This window comes from Ixodes scapularis, unplaced genomic scaffold (genome assembly GCF_016920785.2).
Source record: "Ixodes scapularis isolate PalLabHiFi unplaced genomic scaffold, ASM1692078v2 PGA_scaffold9__187_contigs__length_104089568, whole genome shotgun sequence".
Lineage (NCBI taxonomy): Eukaryota > Metazoa > Arthropoda > Arachnida > Ixodida > Ixodidae > Ixodes > Ixodes scapularis.
The window spans coordinates 88,500,782-88,515,379 of NW_024609884.1; the positions used below are offsets into that span (position 1 = coordinate 88,500,782).

At 46.0% G+C, this 14,598-nt stretch overlaps 2 protein-coding genes across 2 annotated transcripts in view; both read left to right on the forward strand.

The window, feature by feature from the left end:
• Positions 1–8,995, forward strand: part of LOC115328046 (BPTI/Kunitz domain-containing protein 5-like) — a 55,660-nt gene extending 46,665 nt beyond the window's left edge. Inside the window, exon 5 of the mRNA XM_029989128.2 lies at positions 8,949–8,995. Coding sequence (XP_029844988.2) covers positions 8,949–8,995 — 47 coding nt within the window. The remainder of the gene's footprint in view (positions 1–8,948) is intronic.
• Positions 8,996–11,571: 2,576 nt separating this feature from the next.
• On the forward strand, positions 11,572–12,936 carry LOC120836440. Its single transcript, XM_040205312.1, has one exon. It carries the CDS (start codon positions 11,572–11,574, stop codon positions 12,934–12,936), a length of 1,365 nt encoding a protein of 454 aa, XP_040061246.1.
• Positions 12,937–14,598: the final 1,662 nt, after the last annotated feature.

Consider the following 14,598-nt stretch of genomic DNA (forward strand, 5'->3'; position numbering starts at 1 on the left):
TCCCAGAAAAATATAAAAACCGGTGGAGTTCGTGCAACCCTCAGCCTCCAAATTCGGAGCTTTCCTTATAAATTGGAAACCGTAAAATGTTAACCGGTGTTGCGACCGAGGAGTTCCCCAGGCAGGGCCAGGCTAGCGCCACGGTATATGCTCCCGTAGGGAGCAGAGTAACGCCAACCGTGGCGACCCCACTCGGCGACTAGCGGCGAACACCAAAAAGGTTCCAACCACTGATCTCTATTTTACTACAATAGAGGTCAGTGGTTCCAACTCTTGCATGGTGGACGTATCGGGTATAGAAGAAAGCGGGTGTTTTGTAATATCTAGGCCTTTCATCGTGTGAAAACTATTTTTATTATCATAGGTAAGCACTCTAAAAGCATTTGCAGCACTTGCTATGGTCTGAGCGAGCGAAGAAGTCTTGTTTTGAGCCCAAATCACCTTACGGTAGCACACGATGCAGCGGGCTCTGCGGAGAGTAGGCGGCAGTTCTGCGGTTCTACCGCCAACTTTTCGAGGAGTTTCCCCAGTTTTCAAAGGAAACCGTGTCAGTACAAAGGCGGGTTTATTCGGAATGTCGACGATCCTTTCTATTCGCGCGTTTTTTTACTCTTCATTTCTAATAGAATCGTTAGGTGCTGTCGAGCGAATTCGGTTATTGTTGAAACGCAGGTCGTGTTGATAGCACAAATTGTCAAAGCACATTGCTACCGCTACCAGTATTTTAAGGTGTTCCTACGGTAGATTATAATTCTATTTTACTTGCAATCCGAAGTGAGAAGCTGGCAAAAAATAACGTCGCAACATCGTTGACATTGGTCATAACGTTAATTACGATCGTGTCCACGCCAAATTTCGACGGGACGGATTGTACAAAACTTCTTAGCGCTATTGAGTGCTGCTTGCTGCTTGGCGACATCTCTTGAACCAGTTCCATAGGCTCCTGAAAAGATATATCTAATGTGTGCCTTAGTTGTATCAATTACCCATCAACTCGCAGCATATCGCTAAATACCGAGTCTTATTCTGTGAAATTAACTTCCATTAATTAATAAATTACCCGTGAGTCCACTGACGGGCAGACTGGGGAACTTGCCGTCGCCTCCATGAGCAACTAAATGAAATTACATAAAATTTTTAACAATATAAACACTACAATTTCAAGTCGTAGATAATTGGTGCGTGTGCATATTCAGTAATTAGACAGCAAGAGGGTTGGCCAGTTATTGAAATGAAGTGAAGGGTCTCCGCATTCGATGAACAATATAGCCAGTGCAGGATGACTGCTAGCCAGGGGTCTGTAACCTGCATCACACAGTAGTAATACACGAAAGCGTGCCGGTACGATACTCATCCAGATCGAAACAAGAAGAGGTGCACGATTGTGCACGGGATCCCTGGCTTCTGCAGCGCGAACTTTCGTTCCATGTGCTCCAAGCTAAGACGCGCTAATGAAGTCACAGATGCAGAATAAAGCAAGCGTATAGTCAATGCGTGACAACCAATGCGGTATCGTATGTGCGCGCAGGAAACATGATACAGTAATCAGACGAGAGAATTTCACGGCGAGTTAGCGGCAAGCCTGTACAGTAGCCGTCGACTGACGCGCACGTTTCAAATATTACGCATGCAACATACCTCTTTCTCAGTTCCTCGTGAAAGAGGAGCTCTCCGCGGAAGCTTCTTCGGCTTGTGGGCAAAGATCGAAGGCACGCAATCTCGTGCTAGCTTACGTTTGCCGTCGTTCCGGCGCCCAGAAAGCTGGTCCTCGGCAAAATGAACCTACGAACATCGCAGTTTGTGTTCATTCAGTTCTTCAAACTGTAGCATGATTTATCGCAATAATATAACTTACCTCGAACAGCCGAGTATACAAGAAGTGGGAGTGAATCCCTCTCTGCTGATCGGCGTAAACCACAATAGTCGTCGTTTGCGATTTCTCTCGCCATCCGGGATACGAAACAGCTGTTTGCCAGCCTCATGCCGGTTACTGCGGCCAAAAGCGCAGCACCCAGGCATCTGGGTCCCTTTCAGCCGCTCGAAATGCTGCAAAAAAAAAAAAAAAAACGACTGGCTATACAACAACAATGCTCCCGCTGCGAAGACTGGAATCTTTTGCGAAAGCACGGGAAAAGTTTGCCCACGTGATCGCCGTGAGCCAATAGGGAAAGCGGAGTGTCGGCAGACTCGAACATCAATCAATGGCGCTACTCTGGCTCCCTGCGGAAGCCATATACAGTGGCGCTAGGCCAGGCCAGGACCGGAACCGGAGGCCGACTCCCGGCAGGAACATCACGAGACGGGAGGGTCTCTCGCGCCAAACTCAGTCTAATACATATATACAAAGTATCCACATCACCCGAGAGCACACTTGCGACCTCCAGTATGCTCCTTTTATCAGGTCGCTCTTCGGTGCTCCAGGAGTTGACAGGCAGAGATGGCAAAATTACTTTCAAAAAGTAATTAAATTACGTTACTCATTACTTTTCTGAAAACTGCAAAAATATAATTAAATTACATTACAAATTACCGCGGACTAAAAGTAATGACATTACATTACAATTACTTTCCAAGAGTAATGAAATTACTTTGAAATTACTTTGACATTACTTTTGAATACTTCGAGGAGGTCCTTCGCGCTCATTTTAGTTACCGTATACACCAACAGTGCTTACAAAACAAGCCTTCGTTTGCCCACACAGCGCGTGTGCAGGAACCAGATCCGGGAGAAGCGAGGCGCTGCGCATGCGCAGTGCCGACAGCAGCGCCAACGCAGTGATGTGACGTCAAAGAGCTGGGTTGGTCTATATGTACCAAAACTCATATCGTCCTGTTTGCACCGCAACAACCTTATGTGCCTCAAAGTGAACCATACCGAACAGTGGTTTTGCTGGCGCACACGACATAACTGCTGCACATGATGAATAGGTTCTTTAGATGTGACTCAGAAAGATCGTCGAGTCACCGGTTTCGCTTTTCATTCAACGGTGAATGTTCTTACTAAAAGGGTGATATGGTTCCAGCTACCTGATTCAGAAGTTGTAGACCTTGTCAGTCTGTTAAGTCGGGCAACGGCAGCACGTTCTTACAAGGTGTCGATCGTCACGTGGAACGTTTCAATCCGCCTCGGACGCAATCTAATTCAATTCTCCCGAGAGTACTACATTTGGCGATAACTTTTCTTGGCAATGCAAGGATAGGAGGAAAGCCCGCGCACTGCTTATTTATTCAGCGCTCAAAATGGGAAAGTGAATGCGTGCCTGTACCCTCCACTGCATTGCCAAGAAAAGTTGTCGACGAGTATAGTTGACCTATTCTCGGTCATTCCTTTCAAGGAGCATTTTCCCGAAACACCCGAGGAGTCCAAGTTTTTTGCGTTTTGTCACACAAAGGGCGCGGGTAATTGCTGAGCAGAAGCGCCGCCATTTGAGGAATTGCGCGAGCTTCCTGAATTGCGTACTTTCCCAACAAACGGGGGGCGATATCTGCTTGTAGGCTTATTCCCGAATAAACTTCCCAAGGGAAGAAAGTGAGGCATACCGCGAGCGGCACATGCTTTGCTCGGGGACGCACGAAACGTTCTGGGGCTTTGACAAGGCATTTGGAATTATTTATTCCGGTCGTTTGTTTTTCACAATGATCGAAGCTTACGGTTTGACCTTGCTTGACGAAAGTACAAGGCTGGGGATCTGTTTGTCCCGTCCTCTCAGGTTTTAAATTATGTTTAACTCACTGGTGATGTGCCCGTCGCCTTGTAGCCTATGAGCCGTTCATCCCTAAGCTGACGCACTGTCAGCTTAGGGATGAACGGTGGAAGCTGCGTGTTTGTCGGAGCAGTCACACGTCTATCGTTCGCCACGTAACCACGCTCTCGTTCATGCCCACGCTCAGAGAAAGGGACGGGACACGTGATTAAAATAAGGTGTTTGATTGGTTATGGTTAGCTTGCCCATAGCACTGTCAGTTTCGGGATAAACGAAGTATAGTATCGTCGTGACGACGTGACGCCGTGAATATGTCGTGCCTGGAGTTCGTAAGCCGTTGTCCTCCAGCGATGTCAACACGCAAGCTTTTCTCCTTCGCCTTTCCAGCCCTGCTTTGTGCGTCTGGCCAGCTCTTCGTACGAGGCTTTGCGCAGAGGTGGCCGTCGATTATTTCCTCTGAATCACTTTCACAACATTCCGCCATGCAAAATATTCTTTCTCTTCGTTCTTAAAGCTTGCAAAGAAATTTTATAATTTATGACAAAAGTAATTTAAAAAGTAATAAGTAATTTGCTCGAAATTACTGCCTGAAAGTAATTCATTACAATACTAAATTACTAGCCTACACTCTAAAAAAGCCCGCGCGTCCACTTTTCCGCACAACACTCGGAAAGCCAATCACCGCAACTTACAAAGGCAGCTTAGCGAATGACGATGCCGAAACATATGTTTAGACCAAAAAACGCAGTCTGAGTTGTGACATTCAGCAATGCAAGCGTGACGTTTTGCATTGCTTAATGTCACAACTCAGACTGCTTTTTTCGGTCTAAACATATGCTTCGGCATCGTCATTCGCTGAGCTGCCTCCTTATTTTGCGGTTATTGGCTCGCCGAGTGCTGTGCGGGAAAGTACACGCACGGGCTTTTCTTAGGGTGTAGAGAAGTAATTCATAACATTACTCCGAAAAGTAATTTAATTACTGTAATTCCTCTACAGTAATATCATTACTGCCATCTCTGTTGACAGGCAATGGTGGCCGAGCTGCCAGCAAACGTCATGTCCAGGCCCCGCCCCCACTCATCCCCGAGCGCGCGCACACACACACGCACACACTGCAGCGGCGGCCGGGCCTCACATTCCGGCGCCGAGGCACTCTCGTCCTCGAAAGCCGCGCCGAGGAGGCGACAACAAAGGCTCCCCTTTCAGCCCGTGAGAAGTTGACCGTAGCGTTGATGATGTTCCCGTGGTGGCATAGGAAAGGGTTTGGCCGGATTCTCCGCAAGTAGCGTCAGAGGATAATCCGAACCGAACACACCCTCACGAAGGTCCCGCACAGCTGGCGCGCCGTCACCCGGAATCTTCGCCCGGTAATCCCCCCGGTTCCTGCGTCGAGAGACTCCACTTCCGGCCAACGTAATCGCAGCCAGAAAGAAGGGTCCGGCTCAGCGTCGCGCCTAGGTGAACACGGTTCCGGGCGATGTCGCTCGTCATTAAAGGGGTACTTCAACGAAATTTGAAATTTATCCATCGTGTTCAAAGATAGGTTGAATATGATCAACAATAACCGTAACTTACAATCGCACGTTTGTATTTTGAGCCTGGTGGCTGTATTTTTTGTTATAGACGGCCCACTCTGGGCAAGCGCTCGGAGAAGGCCCAGCTTAGAGCACGTGACATCCGACGCAATCGTGACGTAGTTCGTCTCGGGACGAGCAAAGCTACGGCGAGGCTGACGTCGAGAGGATGGCCCAGTCGTTCTAGCCACCGAAGCGGCTGCTTTTGTAGGAATTTTGAGTGACGGGTTAATCTTCTATAATCTTGTAGGGGGACAATAGCGACTTCTGCGTCACACAAAAGAGATTCTCGTGAACAGGGGAGTTCATCCTTCTCCTCTTCTCTCGCCGTGGCCGGAGGCGACACAATAACCGTCACCACCTCTCAAGGTTCCTAGACGGGCATTACAAACGAGGCGTTAGCGACATCCACCAGGTGCTCTTTGCTAATCGTTTAATTCGTTTTAAAATTCCTTTTCGAGACTTTTTTAACAAGATATTGGTGTGTCCGATGTGATACTGCTCCTTTGAACACATATAGACCAAAAAATGAGCGCCGAAATTTCGTTGTAGTAAGGCCTTTAACTGCTCAACCTCGCCGGAAAACAAAGAAAGGTAAAGTGCAGGAAGCAAGTGGCCTTGACCAAGGCCTGTCGCAACACCGGCGAGTGTTAATGGATTTTATCGGATTTATCCGAAAACGCAGAAGTCATATTGGCGATATTTATCTGGGACCATTTTTTCCTAGTTTGTACTTGGGACCATTAGTTCCGGGGCCGTTTGTTCCGGGACCATTTCTTCCTGGACCATTTGCTCCGTTTCCTCATTTGATTGGCCAAGTTGATGTCCACGGAAACATATTTCATCACACCGCAAGTTGTCGACACTAATTCAGTTCCAAAATAAAAATTATGGACGAGCGCTCGTTCGTGCTAGGTGTGTCGCGCACGGTACCTTCAAATTTTTATCACCATTTCAAATAAAAGAAAAAAATATTAAGCTGCATTACTAAGCGCACCACAAAACCTCCTCTTAAAATTGTGTTGAGTAAAGTGAAACCTGGATGTCCTATAATGTTCCGGTTGTCGAAGTGCTACGTGCATAAAATAATATAAACATTTTTTAGCATAACATATCCTTATTACTTTTTCCCGACAGAACTCGAAAAATTCATGACAGAACTGGAAAAAGTATAATATTGCCGCGTGCATGATCGAGAAGATACGCTTCTCCGTTCAATAAAAATTATTCTTGCATACTCTTACCCCCAGCGTCCGAGCGTAAGGATAAGAGGCCAGAATGACCTTGCCTAGCCAGCTTCGCCATAGCTCTTTCCCGAACATTCTGGGGTCGATATTCGATATGACGAGCATAGTAGATAAAGAGCCCGAGAGCCGTATTACCAATTCATTCACTGATCCTTTCTCGCGATAGCGAGCTGTTACGCCGACTTACCGTCGCTTGCTCCCGTCGCCGTCGACGCTCCCTGCTGCTTTCTCGACGTGTGTTGTTCTTTTTCGTTTCTGGCACAAGTTCGCCCCCATTAAATCTTTAGTTCATTCCGTTTTCTCCTCATCGTCTGTCATTCATGACAATAGTTCGACCACCATATCCTATACACGAACTGATCTCTGTTACGTCACGGCGCGGTGGTGGCGCGTCGGGCGCACTTCCGGTCTGGGGCTGTGGGCTTACGTCACCATGTGAGACGTGTATTTCCGCGTTGTTTTGAAAGGAACCAGACAAAAACCTGCCTTCTCTTCAAAAGCCGCGACTGGGACTGTACTAAAAGAGTTGAGAAAGGTTTGAAGGTCCGTTTTCATGTGCCGTGAAGAACGTGGATATGTGCCGTGAAAAGGGAAAACCCGGACGCCGTCGGACCACGATTGCTTGGGCGGGAAGCACTTTGGGTTGAATTCACGAATACTAGTGGTCAGCACATTTATTTGTTTTGTTCAAACATGAACGCCAGAAAACCGTCAAGTTGTACGGACCACCTGCGGACTACGTTCAGTGCGTCTTTAAAGGGGTCATGAAACGCTTTTCCAACTTTTTCCTGTTTAGCTTTCCTCCTCAGCTCATAAATCGCGCATTCCACCAAACAGTTAAAGAAGACGAAAAGGGGGAGTCCCCTCTTGCTCGCACTCTCGTTTGTGTAATCCGGACACATCCATTCTCCCCCTAGAAGATTAGCCCGTCGCTCAAAATTCAGACAAAACTTGCTTTCCCCACCCCGTTCATTCCGAAGCTGACAGTGCTGTTGAAGCTACGTGCTCGTTGGGCCAGCCACACTTGCCACGTGAGCGTGGCAAATGTGGCTGCAGAGAATGAAGTCAGGTGATGAAAGGGAGGCGGCTGATTGGTCCGGCAAGCGCGTAGCTTCCACCACAATGTAAGCTTAGGGGTGAAGGGAGTAAGTGAGGTCCGGTTGCGTGTGACGTCAGTTTGGACCCGATAACGCGCTTTTGGGACCGCGGATGTATCACAGTGAAAAGGCAGAGAGGTTGCGAAGGGGAGGAGGTACGAAATAGTCCGCTCTGTTTTCAAATTTTCGCACTGAAAGTTAGGCTTTTGACTTTCTACCTTTTTTCTTTTGGTCCACTGAACGATGTGCTATTAGTAAAATCCCAATCTAAAATGATTTATCCCAACCCCAAAATGGTTTCATGGGCCCTTTAAGTTCAAACGGCCGCCCGATCGTTCGAACTGTTGTCTGCTCTTTCAAACGTTTCTACTTGTCGTCTGCTCTTTTAGACGACACCGGCCCGTTGGCCAAATGTTGGCCGGGTACTTGCGATAAGAAGTAAGTGCAGGCCTCAAAAGACTTAAGTTTGAAGGTTGGTAAGCAGGCTCGATGTAAACAGTAGATATAAGGAAATGTTGATCATTGTTACCAGTGGACGTCACCGACTTATTATGCCCGATTCACTTGATCCGATTCTGCTTGTGATTTTCAGTATCCACGTCGACCCTCAGCTACGGTTCACGCTTTTGCAGCCCCGATCGACGTCGCAACTGAAAATTGCGATCGAAATCTCATCATGCGAATCGGGCTTTAGCGCCCATTCTGCGGCGTCCACGCGGAATGAATCGCGGCATGTCACATTATTCACGCAAAGTTTTGCGGTGTAAAGAGCCTCGGTAATTTCGTTGAGGCCGCTCAAATAGTCGGGCATTTCCAGGAAGACATAGAATCAACAATTCGAACGCGAAAGGGGGCTGGGGGACTCGCACAGACTCCGACAACATCGCATTTCAGTGGTTTGTTTATGGGCGACGGCGAGCTTCTGGCCCCCAATCCATCGCGCATGGGCGGCGCCGGTGGCATCCGCTAGGGGCGCTCCGGTTTGTTTGTAAACATGAGTTGGTGTATAGCAAGCAACAAGCATCTTTGGTTTTTGCTTTATTTCAAAACACCGTCATTTCTTTTTATAACTGGAACCTTTACAAGAAGACGATAGCACATGTTGTTTAGCAATTGCATGTAAAATTTGTTTGAATAATTGCAATCACATGATTCTGGAAGAAATATTAAATCTAAATTTTAGGACTGGAGTCAAAATATGATTTCGGCTAAAATAGTTTCCTGCACTCTCAGGTTTTATTTTTAAATTTCAAGATCAGAAGTATTGAAGATAAACTCTGATGGTCCTATTATTGCACCGCCCACATTTTCATATTCCATTATAGCCATGAAAACTACGCCAGCTACGGAGACGCCCCCACCTGCGTGCTGAACAGGCCTTTGTCTACGCTACTGGGGCTCCGCAAGACTTGTGAAAGTGCTTCAATTCTGAAATAAATACACATATCTAACTACACGGTATTAACATCATGTATGGAGAGGTGGTTAAATGCGCTATGCTACTTAATTTAACCTCTCCTTAGTCTTAATAAACGACTTCAATATCGACCTGACCTCACCTGTGAGTGTTTTTTTTTTAATTACTTGATATTGTTCAGACATGCGAATGTTATAATACAATTCTATTTCAAACTCGAATAACGTCAGAAACGGGAACGCCTAATTGATCTATGTATTACAAACTGTCATAAGAAGGCTGCTGGTGTCTTGTATCGTAATCTAAGTGGCCACTTACCAATATTCAGCTTTATTGTTGGCCCACCAAATTTAAAGAGTAATTGTGATAATAACGCTCTTGTGCTATTTAGGAAAATTGATAATAGCTTGATTCGGCTCTTCTATTTTTTGGTAGCGGATGTAAACTGGGAATCTGTAGTAACCGAAACAGACTCCAATAAGCAATACATTTCTAGGTTTTATACAGAGGTGTTATGAACAGGCATTTCCGTGGCAAGAATATGAGAACTGTAAAGATCAAGAAAACCATGGATTTCATGTACGTTACATAAACACATATGGCAACATAATAAATTGTACGAAAAGTTCGTTACAACAAGAGATACTGGTATACTACACTACAAGAATTCAAGAAGGTGAGAAACAAACTCAAATCGAATATTAAAAAAAGCGAAAGCTCACTACTACAAAAATAAGTTTAGTTCGATATATGATAATTCAAGGAAAGTATGGCAGGCTGTAAATGAACTTACTTCTAAACACCGTGCTGTCGCCTTAAAACAACTTACAATCGAGCAGACGACCTACTCTGGCCAATCTCTTGCAAACTAATTTAACTCTCATTTTTTAGTATCGAGTTCTTTAATGTTACCTACCACGAGTAGGCCTAGGTGCGAATCTTATGTTACATTACCTTTGGATAACTCAATTTGTCTAGCACCCTGTAGTGAAATAGAAGTAAACACGATTATTAAATCCTTAGGCAACGGTGCCGCCTGCGGTGAAGATGGGTTGTGTTCTAAGCCAATAAAAGAAATTTCCTCTTTAATCTGTTCACCCCTTGTCCACATCTGTAACACTATTTTAAGCACTTGTACCTTTCCAGAAAAATTGAAAATAGCAAAAGTATGTGTAATTCATAAAGGCGGTCCTAAGAATAACATGAGTAACTATAGACCAATCTCGGTACTACCGGTTTTCTCAAAAATAGTCGAACGCGTTATTTACAAACGTTTAGGTGAATTCTGTGTTAAACATAACATTATTACAAGCAACCAGTATGGATTCCAGAAAGGTAAATAAACGGAGATGGCATTGCTAAATATAAAAAATAAAATCCTAGACAACATCGAAAACCAATGTTATACACTAGGTGTATTTATAGATTTCAAAAAAGCATTTGACTCCATAAAACACGACATCCTACTCCGAAAACTACCGCTTCATGGAATAAGAGGTAATGCACTTAGCCTGATTTGCAGCTACTTAACATCTCGTCTTCAGTATACGGTCCTCAATGATGCGCGCTCTTCTCTAGTAAAAATGCAGTACGGTGTACAGCAGGGGTCGATTCTCGGGCCTCTACTTTTCCTTCTTTACGTTAACGGCACTATAAACACCCCAGAAACTCCTGACATACCTTCATACGCAGGTGACACGAATGTATTTTTCACCGGTAATTGCTAATGGTACCTTAGAAACACAGACAAACACATGGTTGGACCAACTTCACTTGTGGTTAGTTACCAATCAGTTAGAACTAAATACGTGGAAAACTAAGTATATCATTTTCAGAGCTAAAAACAAACAAAATTACTAACACAATTAATATATCCTTTCAAAACTTGATTATTGAACGCGTGGAATCTTATAAATTTCTTGGTGTTCGTTTCCACGAAAGTTTGTATTTGACTGCCCAAGTAAAAGATCTCCGAAAAGACATTTCTAGACCCATCGGCTTACTTTTTAGGTGCAGAAAACTTCTTCCAAACTGGTTAAAACGACAAACCTATACTTCTATGACTCACTCGGGGCTTTATTACTGTTTATTGGTGTGGAGGACTGTTGTAAATTGTAATTTTGACACCTCCTACAGTCCTACTCACGGGAAACAGCCGTACAGTGCTCGTGTAAATATGCGGTTGACGAAAACGAGGAAGACGAGAGGACAGTTGGGCGGGGGACAGATCGAAGAAGAAGATGTACGGAACGACTGCGATGACCAACACCCGTCGATTAACTTCGCCATGTAAATAGTAAATTTATTTAGTTTTCATACCGTAAGTCTTTGACGTTCAATTACTGCAACAACTGAATGGTGCCGAAACCCGGGACTTCAAGCCAGGAACGACCCTCAGCGAAACGAAGTCAGTTGCTGAGCAGCAAACGAGTGAACGCCATGGACTAACCTCGAACGAAATTTGGATCGACATCGAAACAAGTAAGCAACCCTATTACCCGAAGCTTACCAACCTCTCGATTTATTCAAACATGGAAAGGGTGCGAACGAAAAGGACTGCTCGCAGAGCACAAAATACCCGAATTGTCAGAGAGGCCACCGCAATTCTCAACGCTGCGGATGTAATTCAAATCGAGGCCATAGCAAGAAAGCTTGAGGTAAATTATGAAGAACTCAAGAAGCTGAACACCGAGCTCGAGCCCTTCATTGCTGATGGAGATCTCGAGAACGAATACCAGTCGGTAATTGAGTACGAGGAAGAAACGACCCAAACCTTGAGCATGCTTCAAAGTCGAGCAGTGCAACTACGTTCTGGTGAACCAGCGCGACCATCAACATCGGCAATTGCCGCGCGAAGCGAAGAACGAAGACGGAGCGGTATTAAACTACCGAAGTTGCAGCTGCAATCCTTTAAGGGCGAGCTTGCTGTGTGGCAGCCATTCTGGCAACAATTCAAGCGTGCCATTCACGAAAACGGAGAGCTGTCAAGCGGCGAGAAGTTTCAATACTTAAGGACGCTGGTTAGTGGACCCGCCAAGGCATCTATCGATGGTCTCCAAGTGACGGATGCGTGCTACAACGACGCAATTGAAATCTTAACTAGACAGTTTGGAGACTACAGGCGAATCCAGCAAGACCACCTTACAAAGCTTCGAACGCTTCCGAGTGTCACCTACTCAAACGACACCAAGGGTTTAAGGAGACTTTACGATCAGGTGCAAACCCACATCCGCGGTCTTCATGGACTTGGTGTCAGCTCAGACAGCTACTCGACCATGCTGATGGACATTGTCATCAAGGCTCTTCCATCTGAAATAGTGGTGGATTTCTACCGACGTGCTGGCCATTCTGAAAGGAAGACCCTCCATCCGTATGAGGGAGACGTGGCTGCACATTCATCTCCACCCACATTACACGCAGAAGAACTGGGGTCAATCTCAGGTACTTCCAGACCTGCTGAGCTGTCCGCCAGACCAACACCTCGAACTGAGGACGTTCAACTGAACAGCCGAAGGGCGGAGGGAGATTTGCAGCAGTTGCTCGAATATCTGCTAATCGAGATCGAGAGTAGAGAAAGATCTGGTGTCAGAGATGATCGTCCACCAAGAAAAAATCTAGAGCAACTACATCAACGAGCTCATCTTCCGACTTCTGCGGTTCTCCATGCCAAAGCTCAAGATAACAAGAAGGAGTGCATTTTTTGCAAAACTACAGGACACAGCACGGAAAACTGCACCAGTAACATCTCTCTAATGGAGAAGAAGAAGAAACTCTCAGGAGAGATGCGGTGTTTCCGGTGCACCCTAAGAGGGCATAGGTCAAAGGACTGCCACAGGAAATTGTCTTGCACTTCCTGTGCGGGGCGACACGCAACATCCATGTGCGATCCGACCTGAAAGCCTTCAGCGAACACGAGTGCAACACAAACCATGACGACTAGCGTTCAAAGCGCTGGCACTGCTAGCACCGAGATTTCGATAGACGACGACGTCCTACTTCAGACCTTTCGAACCTGGGTGGTCGAGGATGGGAATACTGTCTACGCACGTGCCATCTTAGACGGTGGAAGTCAGCGAACGTTTATACGAGAAGACGTTTCTCGCAAGTTGAATCTTAAGGTGCTAGGAGAGACCAGACTACGCTTGAACACCTTTGGAAGTTCCACTTCACTGCCGAAAAAACGAAGGCTTGTTGAAGTGAAGCTGCGTAGTCAGTACAACAACGAAGAATGCAGCGTTGAAGCGGTAGAAATCCCATTTATATGCGAGGACATTGTTCAGATACTTGTAAACCATGAGTTTGTCCGCAGCATTGAAGAAGACGGAGGCTGCATCGCTGACAAACTTCTCTTTCCCGGCGTTCCTACTGAACCAGGCATCAGCCTGCTCATTGGGTCGGACCAAATCTGGAAAGTCGCCAGTGAGCGGGCGCAACGTTGTGAAAGCAACTGCAGCCTGATGGCTTTAGACACTAAATTTGGGTGGACATTTCAAGGACCCGTAACGCTGCAGTGCTCGCTTACTGGTCGCGCCAACACGATGGTGTGTATACTAAAGATCGGAACCATCGAAGTCGTAGATGATGCGACCTTACGCAGCTTTTGGGATATCGAAAGCATAGGAATAACAGACAACGCGTGTAGCTCAGGTGAAGAACAAAACGAGGTGTGGAACGACTTCAAACGAACTATTGCAAAAGTGAATGGACGGTATGAGGTGTGCTTGCCATAGAAACCTAACGCAGGGGAGCTAAACGATAACCGAGCTACAGCTATGAAACGACTCAAGGGATTGCAGAAGAGGCTATCACGCAACGAGTCCCTTTCCATAGAATATAGCAACGCTATGCTTAACTACCTTAATGATGGACATGCGGAGAAGGTTCCCTCAGAGTTACCATGCACAAACTCACGCACCTACTACATGCCTCACCAAGCAGTGATCCGAATGGACTCCGAAACTACAAAACTGCGAGTTGTGTTCGACGCGTCGTCCCATGCAAATGAAGCTGCTTCACTGAACGATCATCTAGAGAAGGGGCCCAACATGAACGCGGATCTAGTCGAGGTCCTAATACGCTTTCGAACATATCCTATTGCTCTCACAGCAGACATAGAAAAGGTCTTTCTTCAAGTGAGCGTGAGACCAGAGGATCGTGACGCACTCCGTTTTCTGTGGTTTGACACTAAGTATGAAACGTCAAACAAAGAGCCACCAACTGAAGAATGGAGAATGACACGCGTGCCATTTGGAACATCGGCAAGCCCATTCCTTCTATCGGCTACTCTGAAACATCATTTTCAAAGTGTGACAGGAGATATGAAGGATACTGAAAGACTTCTTCAAAAGTCATTCTATGTAGATGACTTGTTCTTGGGTACGAAAACAATCGAAGAGGCTGCGGATTTACATAAGCAAGCCAATGAGATTTTGAAATCTGCAGGCATGACACCGCGAAAATGGGCAACCAACGCAAGACATCTTCAGGATATGCTTAACGATGGTCATAACACGTCAACGTTTTCAGAGCCCAGAGGAATTCTTGGACTGCGATGGAGA

What these genes read in the sequence shown, in the direction of transcription:
- LOC120836440 (XM_040205312.1), top strand. Translation starts at nt 11,572, where the DNA reads ATGGAAAGGGTGCGAACGAAAAGGACTGCTCGCAGAGCACAAAATACC.